General features: G+C 43.0%; 2 protein-coding genes across 4 annotated transcripts in view; one reads left to right on the forward strand and one right to left on the reverse strand.

Annotated features, from left to right (window-relative positions):
• The window catches only part of LOC310872528 (uncharacterized protein), a 32,254-nt gene extending 28,467 nt beyond the window's left edge, over positions 1-3,787 (forward strand). For all 3 annotated transcript variants that reach the window (XM_083784472.1, XM_083784473.1, XM_083784474.1), the window contains 3 exons: positions 339-374; positions 1,087-1,131; positions 3,214-3,787. In XM_083784472.1, the coding sequence (XP_083640598.1) occupies positions 339-374; positions 1,087-1,131; positions 3,214-3,248 (116 nt within the window). In that variant the 3' untranslated portion in view covers positions 3,249-3,787. The remainder of the gene's footprint in view (positions 1-338; positions 375-1,086; positions 1,132-3,213) is intronic.
• A 971-nt stretch (positions 3,788-4,758) lies between these two features.
• Positions 4,759-5,208, reverse strand: LOC310862681 (large ribosomal subunit protein bL20m-like; the record flags this gene model as incomplete). The annotated part of the gene is made up of 1 exon (XM_083770690.1): positions 4,759-5,208. One exon carries the CDS (start codon positions 5,206-5,208, stop codon positions 4,759-4,761), a length of 450 nt encoding a protein of 149 aa, XP_083626816.1.
• Positions 5,209-15,003: the final 9,795 nt, after the last annotated feature.

The raw sequence follows: 15,003 nt of genomic DNA on the forward strand, positions 1-15,003 counted from the left end.
TGGTGCCTTGCATGGTTTACTCTGCCGTCGGTGTGTGTGAGTGTATGTATGTATGTATGTATGTATGTATGGATGTGTATGGTGTGTGTGAGTGTATGGATGAATGTGAAGCACCTTTGGATGAAAAGGATAACATCTGAAAGATGGTATCCTGTCTATTTGGTGGTTCTACTGAAATAAGGGGCAGCCAAACTTATCAAATTTGTATTGACACATTATTGTGGTGGCTGTAGCAACAATATCATGCCGTAATCCAGACATATATCATGTGCACAATAGCCCCCGCCGTCCATGTTAATATACATATGCGTCGTATGTCTTGTTTTGTTGTCCTGCAGGTCAGACTGCTGGAACAGAACCAATGCAGACAGCTGGTAAGTTTCTCACCCTGGATTCAGCAGCATGTGTTAATATAGCATCAACATCTGTTTATAGGGACGTCAGAAGTGCTGTCGCCTCACAGCTAGAACAGAACAGTATAGGCATTCTATGGACAATAAGGGGTTAACCTCAAACAAATTGCAACAGAAACTCTTTCAACTTGGTTTTGTTTCATAAATATGTTAGTAACAACATATCAAAAGTCCTAAGAAACCCTAGTGGTGGAACATATTAAAAAGTTATAAAATAGGTGATGGTGCCATTAACAAACTATATAAGGCAAAGATGCCACTGGTATACAACACAGATTACAGAAGTAGCATGGATGTAGAAAAAACGCCATTATACTCGAAGCTGTAGATACCAAGGAGTGATGTCACATCATATCACCGACGAATCCTTGGACATGTGACGGACTTAAGTTAACTTGTCTCCACTGTTGAGAAGCACCAGCTGCGGCCTATTGCCGCTGTTTATAAAGTACTGGTGACGCAAGTTTATAGCCGCGTTCGTCGCGTTGCCTGTGCATATTTGTACAATCCTCTTGGCTGGCTTCTTGCGTACCGGTGGTACTGCGTACTGGTGCTTGGGAACCTCTGATTTAGATGTTACGAGTTGTACTCAGCTTTGGAGGTGAGCAGTCGTATATTTCGGGTGTTTAAACCTTTCTCTTTCTGTCCTCCTGGTTCTTTTTGTTCTGTTCAGTTTCCACTGTTGAACAGTACAACCCATCTGGTCAGGGTGCTGAAGGTATGGAAACACTCTCTATTTGGTCCACATTTACTACCAATCCTATATTGTTCTGTATAGTCCTATTGTTATTTTTGTCCTATAGTTCTAACACTGTGGTTTTCAACCCTTTTTGTTTTAATATTGAGGTCCGTTATTTATTCGGCATTTGAGCCAATTAAGGACCACCATTTGGTTAGATTTAGCCTCTCAGACCTCCAAATTTAAGAATATTTTTTGTTGTCGTTGGATAAGTATTTGTCCACAATTCCATGCTGTATTGATATGGTACCATACGAGATGACAGGCAAATGTTGATCAAAGTAATAATTATTCTACATTCTCTAAACTCGCATACACTTTTCTGCAAATGTCTTCTAAATCCTGACTGTTTTCTTGAAAAAGCTATGTTTTTCTATGTCAGTCAAACACTTTCATGTCACTTTTCACGATTCTTCAAAAATAGCAGACCTACAAGCTCATAGCTACGAGCTTGTAGATCTGCTATAGCTTGTAGATCTGCTATTTTTCAATAGCTAAAGCATAACAAATGCTAACACCAAAAGGGGTTCCGGCCCAAAATGGGTTAAACCAATGGACCCATATAAGGGTCCATTTGGTTTCATTTTACACTCTCAAGAGTTAACCATCTAATAAGGGTACATTTTTTACCAATCTCCACCATTTAGCTGCATGGGGACCACCTGGAATCGCAAGGACCAATGGTGGTTCCCGGACGACTCGTAGAAAACCACTCTTCTAGTTCATAGTTAACACACTCTCACTCCCCAAAATGCATTGACTTCTTGGGACAAATGTAACCAAATGTCAAACATTTCACTAGAAGGGGGTACCCTTATAGTCTAAGGGGGTCTAAGGGGGTACCCTTCTACGTCAACCGGTGCTGCCCCGGGCATTTCCACACTCCAGGAATGTGGAAGTGTCGTTCTGAAATGGTAAAAAAACAAAAAGAACTTAAAAAACGTAACAAAACAGTGAAAACGGACTATGTACAACAATTATCCCATAACATCAACATCCAGTCTAATATCATGATATGGATATAATGTTGATACTATGGATGTCCCGATCACGTTTTTTGGCCTGATCCGATTCCGATCATTTGAAAATGACGTGATCGGCCCCCGATTACCCGATACAATTGGGACAACCCTACCTATAGTCCATGAAGACGTGTGTGCTGTGTGTCCCGAACTCTCTTTTTCCATACAGGAACATCATGGCTTATAATTCACCACCCACAGGGAATTAACGCCATATAGGGGCCTACTGTGCACACCTGCTGTGAAATAATGTCCATTGTTATAATTTCCTGTACTTAACCACTGCCATTTCACAAATTATTCTCTGCATACTGACTGCATACGTTTTGATCCAATTTAGTCTTTTTGGCTCCAGAAAGTGCACAACCTATGGAAGTGTGCAGTGTTCATAATTCACAAGAGCTGTAGCTCAAAAGTCCAATGCACACACATTGAAATAAATTATTTTATCATTATTTGATATTATAACCACACCTGGGGGTCTGTTAGAGTAATGCTACAAATCCTTGGACACATAAAAAAAAGCACAAAAATCATGGCCCACTCCCAACCCTAGCCTAAAATTTAGACTCTTGTAGATGTATTTATCGATTCTGACATTTTCAATCTACAAGAGTCTATAAAAGTGTATTAATCCACTCTTGGATCTGTCCTCGTCTTCCCAAATGAGTGCAACTGGCTGCTCAAGCGCTGTTGCGCAGTTGCAATCGAGGACAGATCCAAGATCGATAACAGATTCCGAGACAGAGTGGATTAAAACACATTTTTATTGAAAACTACGGACCTAACGCATTGCAGACAAGGGGGCAGCAGGGTTTTTTAGATTTTGCATTTGTTCAGAGTATCTACGGAGGCAGGGGATTTCGGGCTCCTCACCATATGGGCAATGAAGACCTTTGACTCTCGTAGATTGACAATGTCAGAATCGATAAATACATTTACGAGAGTCTAAATTTAGGCTACCCCAACCCCTAGGTGTGATCGCTCACGTGTGACCACAATCAGATTGTTGTGACAGGTTTGTCCCGCACATTTCCAGGTGCAGAAAATGTGGAACTGGAGGATACCTGCTGACTTCCACATCAAACCGCGCGTCCGCTTCCTGCGATACCGCTTCCAGTGTACCGACCAATCCGCACGGCCGAGGAACTCAGAACCCGCCCACTAGCGTTAGGCCCCCGCACACTAGTGTCAGAGATTGGCTGAGTGTTGTTGTTTTTTTTGTTGTTGTTTTGAAGTATTTAAACTCAACGTTGACACTGTTACAAATGTCATATTAAAAAAAAAAAAAAAAAAAAGCTGTCAAAAGATTGGGCTCTAATTTCGTCCATGAAAAAACCCTTATCCCTAAACTTCTTTGCCTTTTTTTTTTTTTTACTATTTTGAAAGTTCTACTAGCCGATCTACATCGACACGTTGTGAGCTTGTAGATTTTAACTATTACAAAAAAGGTAAAGACGTTTAGGGATAAGGGGTTTAGCATGGATGAAAATAGAGCCCAAAGTTAAAAATATATATATAATTTTCTCTGCACGTGGGTTGTTTATAGGGAACATGTAACACTTTAAGGTTTATTGTTAGAAAATGTTTTGTTCTGTCTTCCAGTTAAACATGGTGTCTCTGTTTCCTTTATTTTACCTGAAACAAATTGTACATTTAAAGAACAATCTTCTATATATTAAACGTCAAGGTGAATCACTGGGCTCCTCCTGACTGTATCCTCTGTTCATGACATAATAATAAGAGGTGGTCATCCAAACATTTCAACTGATGTCAGGAGCCAATATTTATCTGCTGTTGATAAGCATCAATTTTGTGCTGTCTGTATTGGTTATCTGCAGCCAACCAAGCTGTAGATGCTAAACAGTTATTTCTTATAGGCCTACATCAATTTGGGTCCTTGACTTGTACAAGTGAGAAAAACGGAACGGGGGGTGCCTGTCATTCATTCATGCATTAATTCATGCATTCTTTCATTCTTTCATTCAGTACTTGCCCCGCAGCATAGCAACAGTCTACACATCATTGCAACAGTCTAGCAACAGACAGGTGCTCAACAAAGCTCTGTATATTCGTTCTGACAAAAAGTGCAGACAACTCACCCCGGGGTGAGATGTCTGGACTTTCTGGTGAGTTGTCTGCACTTATACATACGTTACCTTTTACCCACCCAAAATTGAAACATATCTTTAAACATATCTTAATTACGTCACCATCAATAGCAAATTAGAGACATGCATACCATACCATACATACGGTACCGCTGTTGGTCCAGCCGACCACAATACTTGCGCAATATTTGTACACTGAATGCTGCCACAGGAAGGTCAAGGAGATAATCAGGCCTTATGAGCAATGTATTGGTTCTGTCTTCTGTATGTACAGTACATGCACTTTCTATGTCCAATGTGCACTTTATTGCATAGCACTTTAACGCCATGTGCACTTATTTTATATATTGTATTGTTTGATGTACTGATGTCTGTCTATGCCACTGCAACCCAATTTTGCCGTTCGGGGACACTAAACTTGAACCTTGAATCTACACACCATAGCAAGAAAGTCCACATCAAAGGCAGGCTCGTTACTGTTGACACACAAAACGAGAGAAGACCCCGGGAGGCTCTGAACCGTCCGCCAATGCCGCGCGGAATCCTTCCTCTCGCCGCGCCTGGGCCAGCTTCGCCAGTGAGAGAAACGACCGAGGTTCGGTGATGGCAATATCGCTGAGAACACGCCGGTTGAGTTGAACGCCAGTCTTTATCATGTTGTGCATGAGGGCTGGGTATTTCATGCCGTGCTCTCGCGACGCCGCTGCGATGCGCGTGATCCACAGCGCTCGCATGTTATGTTTCTTTTGCTTTCTAGCTTTGGTGGCGTAGACGAAGGCCCTTCGCACGGCTTTGACGGCCAACTTGTAGCAGCGATTCTTTCTGCCTCTGAAATGCCGTGCGTGTTTGAGAAGCTCTTGAACCTTCCAGTATCTATCGGGTCCACGGTTTCGGATCCAACATGACAACGTCAGAAATACCATTTTCTATGTAGATGTTATATTATTATTATACTACTAGTAGTCACAAGAACTTTGACACAAGTTCTAAAGATCTTGTGTACCAGAGAACGCTCTGCTTTTGTAGCGTGTGTTTTCTATTATCATGGTGAGGTCACCATGAGATTAGCCATGCCCAAATATGGAGCTCCATGCCCAAACATGGAGCTCCATGATGTCAGACCTATCTGGTCTCTAAGTTTTATGGACCATATTATTTTATCTGACAGTGTAACAGAGAGAGGTCATCTGTTACATGACTGTATAACTGTACATGTAATTATTGAATGACATTTCCGCAGCACGTTTGCATGTTTATTGATATGCACATTTACCTTGGTGCAATATGGAGAGAGTTTCCCCACCAGAATGAATTAATAACATGCCAGGATATTGCGCCGCCGCCGATCATGGCGATCAACCTTTATTTTGAAGATCCAAAACACTGCGACCGGATGTCAGCTTAAAGGACCACTTCACCACTTTAACGTATCTTCATATAAAATGTCCTCACTAATAATCATGATAAAATGGCACCATTTTTTCTACTCAGTCTGTGTCTCATAGGAGGGCTGTGGGCAGTTCAGAAACCCGTCCACCAATGACATCATCGTGAAAAAATGTTTAGATTTTTATTATCGCGAGAACGATTTTCGCATTGCAACTTTTCAGGCCTAGAAACCCTGCAGTTTCTATTAGCTTGGATTCCCCATCGATGATGTCACTGGTCGACGGTCCTTTAATGGTGTGTGTTGACTCTCGACCGGATGTTATTATCTGCCTGGAGTACTGGCCGGCGTCATTACTACGACCGCCAGGCTCAGTGCAATAAGCATCGTTTTGACCAGAAATGCTGCCTGGGAACAGGATTTGGAGACTAAAGTGACTGAAAGCGCGCATGTGCGGGCACACACGCGGGTGCACAATCCAAGCTGGCGCAGTGGCGCAGTCCACTGTCTAAGCTAACAACAGATAGCCATCTGAAGCGAATATGAGTAGCCTTTCCACTAGATCGGATTAAACACATTTATACAACTGAATAAAAGTAGGCTACGTATTTTGGCTTCGTCGCTTCCCGACAAATAACGCAGACTACATTTTTTAGTAGCCTTTAACTGCCTATTATAATTTCACCCCCCTCCTATGTAAGTATTGGACAGTATTAAGATGCTGATATTGATTTTGTAGTCCTCTTTAACTGAAACACAGAGTGTTTTTAGGGATGAGGTGACTGGCCTTCTGGATCCAACTGTTTTCCTGGTTAAAGAGAAATACAGATTTTGCAACAGCCACTGACAAAACTGTACTCTAATAATACATTATGTAATGCGTTTACATCACAAAATGGTGGCATTCCGACACACTGCCATTCCGAATACGTGGCTACGGCAGAAACACATCACAATTAATATAGAAACCACCTACTTATTTGAAGAGAAATCTGCTGTGCATTCTCCGGGATTGCCTTTGCAGCTGAGCTTTCCCATAAAAGTTATAGGCTTTTGAAATGACTGATATTTTTTGGGGGGAATTGATTGATTGATTGAAATATGTAGAATTGTAATGCAGAATTGTAATGCAGAATTACAGTACATTTCAAGCACAAACTCAATACAAAGACTGTTAACTGTGAGTGGACGACCCAATTAAGCATTACACTTGTTTACAACAGGGTCCACATTGTTCAATTCATCAAAACATTTAGAGACGTACAAATAGACACTTCTATATAGTTGAAGAACATAACAGGAATTGATCATAAAGGAAGCAAAAAGGGATTCAGATTTTACAGGGGCCAGTTTCTAATTGCAGCCGTCCGTAGTTGCCCTTTGAGAGCGGTTTTGAAGGAGTCAAGGGATTCACATGTCTTAATGACTGTTGGTAGGGCGTTCCACATTTTGGTGGCATAGGAGCGAAAATAATTTAGTCCCTTGTTTGTGCCGAATCTGGGTTGTACATGGTTTGTTGCACTCCCTCTGGTGTTGTGGGTGTGGACTTCGTTTACATTAAGGAAGTAGACAGGTACCTTGGTGGTGTATGTATCGAATCTTGTGGACCAGACCCATTGCAAGATGCTGTAGGCTACTCTGTCATCGACCCTAAGCCATCCCAGCCTGTCAAAGTGGGCAGGGGTGAGGTGGGTTCGGGGGGTGAGGCCAAGTAGGAGCTTGACCAGTAGCACCTACATTTGCCGCCTTGTACGGAAGTTATCCACTACCACCCACCTCGTCTTTAAAGTACATATAAGTATAGGACAGAGAGAGAGGGCGAGAGAGAACAATAAGCAAATTGCAAGCTTGACCATCATAGACCAGGGATGTCAAACTCAAATACACATTAGGCAGACATATGCCCACTATGGGAAAAGTCAGCTAGGGGCCGGACTGCTTCAATGTTTATTTAAAACGTATTGCACATATTGAACCTGGACAGATTTATCTAAATTGTCAATCTCTTAATCACCCACATCTGTGCATTCAACTTGAATCTACACCTTGACTGAGTCTGTCTGATAATTTGTCTTTTGTATTAAATTGCTAACTATGAATTTCCTGCTGAGAATACCACCTGTTACGGACCGCTGTCCTTATGATTAGTATTTGTACTGTTCTCAGGGTGTCGTCCATGACACAAATCAACAGCCAGCCAAACTCAGTCCAATAAAAGTCAGGATTCATCTCAGTTTGCCTTTATTGAGATGCCGGTGGTCAACTTTCATAAACAACGAGTGAAACTGTAAAAATAGAAAACATAAAATACACAATCAGCTCAATAACATAAGAAAACCTAAGCACATGCTAGGCTAAGCATTCAGTAGTTTGCAATTAAATTAACACTCTACCTCACATAATTTAAGGCAAGCAAACAATCATTAAACATATTAAACATCCCATGTAATAAAACAAAACAACTCAGATTAAGCTTACAAAACATGAGTCAAGGCAATTGTACACAAACAAACTTACAAGAGATGGTTTCAAGCCAAAAACAAAGAATGACAGTAGCAGCTTCTGTGTGTGTGTTTGCTCCTAGGCTGCTGGAGAACAACTGACTTCTGCTGTCCTGCACACCTGAAATTACTGAACCTCAATTGGCTGCACAATTGGCTCCTAATTACACCTCAAAGCTAGACTAAATGCACACACATTAGGGGGGTGTCAAACCTATCTAATAAACTGAATAACTGGGACAGCACACTCCCCGCCTGGCATCTATAAGATACCAGAACACATTAATTATCTATCTCTTTCCTTGATAGCAGAAGGACGACCTCTGTGATTGGTCTGCAGTAAGTCTTGTGTAATCCATCTTTGGAAATCTCGACTAGTATGTCGCACACCTTCCCATCTGGGCTTTAAGGTCATCAGAGACCAGCGGCTGTCCACACCGGTGCCAACCAGTGCATTTGTGTGAAGGAGTGACAGGGGAGGCCTGGAGAGCGCGGGCTGTGTATATGAGTGATGCGATTCCATTAAGCAAACTGTCCCATGTGGAGAAACGCTCGAAGCATTCGGAACCAAGTTGTCTGTCTTTCACGCTGGTGGAAGATGTGGTGACTTTGGTCTGAGGGTGAATGTCAGAGTCTACTTCTGGACTCACCAGTTGACAGGAAGCTTGTGTTGTAGGGTGACATGTGTTTGGTTTATAGAGGAAATCTGGCTCAGTAAGCCAACTTGTGCTCTGAAGTTGAGAAGCAGGAACCGATCTCGAGGCGTGGTCTGCTGGATTGAGCTCAGAGGACACATAATGCCGTTGCTCAGGCCTTGTTGACTGTTGCAATCTTCTCTGTTTCTCTTTGAGATAGATGTGGTTTTCATGTCGTGTGAAGGTTGAAGGCCTGCTCTTTCCTAATTTGCTGGTTTTGAAGCATTTTATCTTTGAAGTAGGAGAGATGTCCACATCGCCTACTAGAACCCACCCCAGGTCAAGCTTGAGGGCAAAGGGGGCGTTGTGAGGTCCATTTACTCGTTTCCTCACCTTGTGTGCTCTCAAGATGTCACGACCTAGCAGCAGAAGGATTTGAGCTTTGTCATCCAGTTTTGGGATCTCTCGGGCAATGTGCTTCAGGTGTGGATGGTGGAAGGCTGCCTCAGGTGTAGCGATCTCGGATCGGTCATCCGGTATTTCATTACATTCAATCAGTGTTGGGAGTGACAAACAGACTCCTCCATGTACAGGCTCTATAGTGAAACCATCAGCCCTTCTCCCAGTTGTGTTTGTAATGCCAGCGCAGGTCTTCAGTGAGTAAGGAGATGCATAGCCGTTGATGTGAAACTGATCAAAGAACTCCGACTTCGCTAGCGATCGGTTGCTCTGATCGTCGAGCGTTGCGTACATCTTCACTGATTTCTCCCGCTCACCATGTGGATAGACTTGGACCAAACAAATCTTTGAACAGGACTTGGCTTTAAGTCCTTTGCCACAGACCACTGTACAAGCACTGTTTACCATTGGTGATGAGGATGAGGCTTCTTCCTCCCCGCCATCACCTGCTGAGGGGCTGGATGCTTGAAAGGTTGAAGGGGGTGGACCTGGATGAAGGGCAGTGCAGTGGTTTTGACTGTCGCATTCTGTACACTTAACTACCACACTGCAATTTCGTGCCAGATGAGAGGAGGATGCACAGCACTTGAAACAGATTCCATTGTCCTTCAAATAAGCTTTTCGCTCCTCTAGTGTCTTCATCCTGAAGCCTCGACATTTTCTCAAGGGATGAGGCTTGTTATGAATAGGACAGCATTTTCCTGGGTCATTTCCTTTGGGAGATTGTTCTTCATCTGAGGAAGAGACATCAGTTTTGTTGACAGCAACAGGCATTCTCTGATTGTTTTGTGAAAATCTGTCACCTTTTGTGGGGTTACTGCTGAGGAAGTTGAAGCTAGGGTCGTTCCTTGCCTTTGCCTCTTGACAGATGAAACTGGTGAAATACCAGAATGGGGGAAAGCAGTCGTAGTTTTCCTCCTTGTACCTCATGCCGTGAGAAATCCACCTCTCTTGTAGATAGTAGGGAAGCTTCTCCACTATTGGATTGATGCCTCTTGGAGTATCCAAATAAGACAGCCCTGGTAAATATGCATTGTCCTTGGCTGCTTGTACCTCCATTAGAAGGTCTCCAAGTTCTCTAAGCTTGGTGTATTCCCTGTTTGCGATTTTAGGAAAGGCCTCAAGCTTGTTAAATAGCACATTCTCCATCATCACGGGTGCACCATAACACTGGGCTAGTCTAGTCCAGGCCATTGTTAGAGCTGCGGCAGGGTCGCCCACATGGACGGACCGAATCCTCCTCACGTGCTCGGATGAATCTTTACCCAACCATTTAGTGAGTAAATCCAATTCCTCACTAGGTGTAACATCTAGGCCTTGAATTGCGTTGAGGAAAGCAGATTTCCATGGCCTATAGGTCGTTGGTTGGTCATCAAACTTTGTGAGGCCTGTGTTGACGAGTTCACGGCGTGCTAAAAACCTAGCGAAGTCAAACATGTCTTGACCTTCAGACTGGAGATGGGGTGTTGAGCGTGAACTTGGCCGGGGTTGGTTATGGGACATGGAGTATGAGCTTGCTTGGGGATCGTGATGGGCTGTTGAGTAAGAACTTGTTTGGGGATTGTTGTCAGCTGGAGGCTTGAGGTCAACTGCCGAGTGTGAGCTCAGCCGAGGCAGGTTAGGGGAAGTTGAGTATGAGCTAGGGTGGTGCTGGCTATCAGCTGGAAGTTTAAAATCAACTGCTAAGTTTGTGTTCGGTGGAGACTGGTAAAGGGGAGCTGAATTTGGGCTTGGCTTTGGCTGATTTTTGGCTGCAGTGTATGCCCTCAGCAGCAGTCCATCCGTATGTCTGGACTCAAAGGGAAGAGGGTTGAGTGCATTCTGCTCAGTTAGCTTTGATTGGGAGGACATATTTCCCTGGAATGTTGGGTCTGTATGAGTCAATGATTCATCATGGACTGGATGGTGGGCTGAATGGGACTGATTTTGAGGGAGCGGCTCTCCCTTGCATGAGCCTTCCGTGCCAGCTTCAGACCTTACAGTGAAGTGAGCTTGCTCCATTACGTAGTCTCTTGTTCGCTCCATGTTGCTTTGTGGTGACTTCCTCGAAACCTCATCTTCAAGTTCTGCGGCAGCCTCAAGTACTTCAGCCTGAGCTTGAGCTGCGGCTGCTTCCTTTTCATGCTGTATGATTTGTAAGTTTGCGTCCAATTTTCCTCGTTCAAGCTGATGTGACATATCCAGTTTAATTTGTTCGAGCTTGATGGCCATTTCCTGCTGTATATACTGTGCACGTGTACGTGCGGCTTCAGCCTGAGCGCGTGCTTTGGCGGCTGCTAGTACAGCTGATGAGCCGGAACGATGTGACGATCGTGAAGAACCAGAATGTCGTGAACCCTTCTCTGACGCGTGGTCCTTCACATCTGTAGTTCCTACTGTAGGAGCGTGTGTGGCTTCAGCCTGAGTGAGTGCTTTGGCGGCTGCTAGTACAGCTGATGAGCTGGAACGATGTGACGATCGTGAACCCTTCTCTGACGCATGGTCCTTCACATCTGTAGTTCCTACTGTAGTAGCGTTGGCCTTATGTTCCTCCGCAGAGGCCGGTTGTCTGCCGTCTTCAGACATGTTGATGCAGGATCTGTGTGTATAGTCTACTGCCACAAAGCTTGTCTTGCTTGTAGATTAACTCTTTTTCACTGTACTGTTCTCAGGGTGTCGTCCATGACACAAATCAACAGCCAGCCAAACTCAGTCCAATAAAAGTCAGGATTCATCTCAGTTTGCCTTTATTGAGATGCCGGTGGTCAACTTTCATAAACAACGAGTGAAACTGTAAAAATAGAAAACATAAAATACACAATCAGCTCAATAACATAAGAAAACCTAAGCACATGCTAGGCTAAGCATTCAGTAGTTTGCAATTAAATTAACACTCTACCTCACATAATTTAAGGCAAGCAAACAATCATTAAACATATTAAACATCCCATGTAATAAAACAAAACAACTCAGATTAAGCTTACAAAACATGAGTCAAGGCAATTGTACACAAACAAACTTACAAGAGATGGTTTCAAGCCAAAAACAAAGAATGACAGTAGCAGCTTCTGTGTGTGTGTTTGCTCCTAGGCTGCTGGAGAACAACTGACTTCTGCTGTCCTGCACACCTGAAATTACTGAACCTCAATTGGCTGCACAATTGGCTCCTAATTACACCTCAAAGCTAGACTAAATGCACACACATTAGGGGGGTGTCAAACCTATCTAATAAACTGAATAACTGGGACAGCACAGTATTGTTGTTGTTGTGTTTAGTTAATTTGGGAATAATTGTGATGAGTTGGATATGTTGGTGGCCTGTGTTATATTGTTTCCCTTTTGTGTTCTCTAAGGTCATGAATGGAGAATGTAGAGAATGGGTGTGGTGCTGATGACTTGACTGGTCAATTGAAAGCAGGTGGCTGCAATCATGACAGGTCCTACCTGGACCTACCCCTTATTCCTCATTGGTTCCCAGCAGCTGGGTAATGGCCCTGCTGTCTATAAATGTGCTCAGTCTGTCCTGACTGCTGTGAGGACGACAGCTAATTCTGCAGCGGAGATTCCATCCCTCTTGTCCTCCACCCATGTTGCCTTTTTCTTTTGTTTGATTTGCTATTCTGTTTCTTAGTTAGTTTGTCTTCAGTTCCTTTGAGTAAGTTCTATTTTGTTGTCCCAGTGTCATGTCAGTTATGAGTTCTTAAGTAACTTTAGTATTTGCTCTTATTTTGGATCGTCAGTTATTTATTGTACTTTCGTATTTCCCATGTAATGTGAATCCCTGCTTTACCATCCCGTAGGGGTGTTTGATAGTTTTGTTTGAATCCCATTTACTGTATTTTGTTAGTTAGTGTAGTGAGGTTAGTAACTGTATTTTTGTTTGTTAGGGACTTTAGTTAGGGGTAATTTTCTTTTCTTAGATAGTAAGTTTTTCTTCAATGTAACCCTGAAGCCATTATTTCTTTGAACAAACAAAGAATTGACAAGTTTTTTTCTCTGTCAAAAGAGAAAAAAGGAGAGTAATAAACAAATCTTCTTTTGTGAAAGCTCTCTCCTCATTATTATGTCACCTCCCCTTACCCTAGACAGGGGGTCGTAACATAATTTGGGGGCTCGTCCGTCTCGGTAGGACATTGTTTGATAGCATTTAATAATTCTGAGTTTCTTTTGAAAAGAAAAAAGAAAAAGTTGAATTCCAAATTTCCCCCAAAAATAATTTGGTAGTTCGTTTTGATCTAAATTGCCCCTTTGACTATAGGTCCATTCGTATTTGTTAGGTTTTTTTTTGGCTTTGTTTGACTTTGATACTTTGATTATTCTAGTGTTTTCTTGGTGTTAGTGATTTTTGTTGAAAAAGGTTGCATTGGGTTGGCTTGGTTCGATTTGCTTTTGGCTGGAGAGTAGTCAACTAACTAGTAGTGTGTTTATCTGGGTTTTGGCAGATTAGTTATAGGGTTTTGAGTTGTGACAAAGTACTGTCTGGTCAAGTAGAAGGCAGCACTGTTAATTTCTCTGTGAATATAGAGGAGGCAGTAGATTCAGCCCCAGTTTTTCCCACTTTTGAGTAAATTACTTTACAAATTTAGGATTGAGCCTGGTTGTTTAAATTTGTAATGTTCCAGGTTCTGTCAGGTGCCGTTAAGGCTAAGTTGAAACAGTGTGTTGTTGAGAAACTCTCAGAGAGGTTTCAGGCAGAGTGTAACACCAGAGAAGGTTGGCATGTCCGTACGGCCGGCTGGGAGTGTGGGGACAGCCTCACATTCCCCGGCGTACTCTGATCGGGGAGATGGGGGGTCCTCCTCCTCTCCTCTGGACGTGAGTTTGATGATATCCAGTCCATTGCTGGGGGGGGGATCTCCGATTCTCTGGGTCTCAAGGATGTGGAGGCGCTACAACCATAGGGCTGCGGAGCTCGAGAGACATCTGTCCCCCCAGCTCACAGGAGTTGGAGGTTCTGCTACCACCACCCAGCAGGGTGCAACGAACTTCGACATCAGTAAGCATATATATTTGTTTTGGTTCCTCGTTACAAAGGAACAGAGGTTAATTCGTATTTTTGATAATTTGTGGGCATTGCTACCACTGTAATTGGCTAAAAAAACATGTGGTGTTGGTTATTGCAATGCAGATGAGTGGGAAAGACTCGGGAGGTTTGTGTGGTCTTGTCTATTGACCAGAGTTTAGAGTAGGATGTTAAGGATATAAAAACATACTACGTTTCTGAGAGTGGTTTCGTTCTGCCAATCAAATGTGTGTAATTTTGTTTCTTGATAATTAGTGCTCGGTGAGCAAAGTGTTGACTATTCATCAGATCTGTGAGTTTTTTATCCTGCCTTTCTGATCGTATCGTGTCTACTTTGATGAGCAGAGAGTAGTTACGGTAATTAATGCGGCGTCCTGCGCTAATGAATTTATTTTGGCACATCGATCTGTGTTCTTCGCTCCCTCTGTCCGCTGTGACCCTATGGCGGCAGAGTGGGGAAAATTCGAAATTTGCTGTGTTAAAGCCCACCTAGTTTTCGTTCTGTTACTGTCTCCTCGGAGGCGTCAGTGTTTTTATTGCCATTTAGAGGGTCCCTTCATTTCGATGTGTCCCGTTCTGCAGCACAAAGATGATCAGAGTAAAAAATAAAAAAAATAAACTGTTGGGTTATCCCTTTCTGAAAGGCATTGTCTCTGTCAGGCTAGGATACCGATCAGGTACCGATCATAATCCTATGCGATACGGGAGTTTACAATCTCTTGTCATAATGATGT

The sequence above is a fragment of the Protomyctophum parallelum genome (genome assembly GCF_964188405.1).
Source record: "Protomyctophum parallelum genome assembly, chromosome: 1".
Lineage (NCBI taxonomy): Eukaryota > Metazoa > Chordata > Actinopteri > Myctophiformes > Myctophidae > Protomyctophum > Protomyctophum parallelum.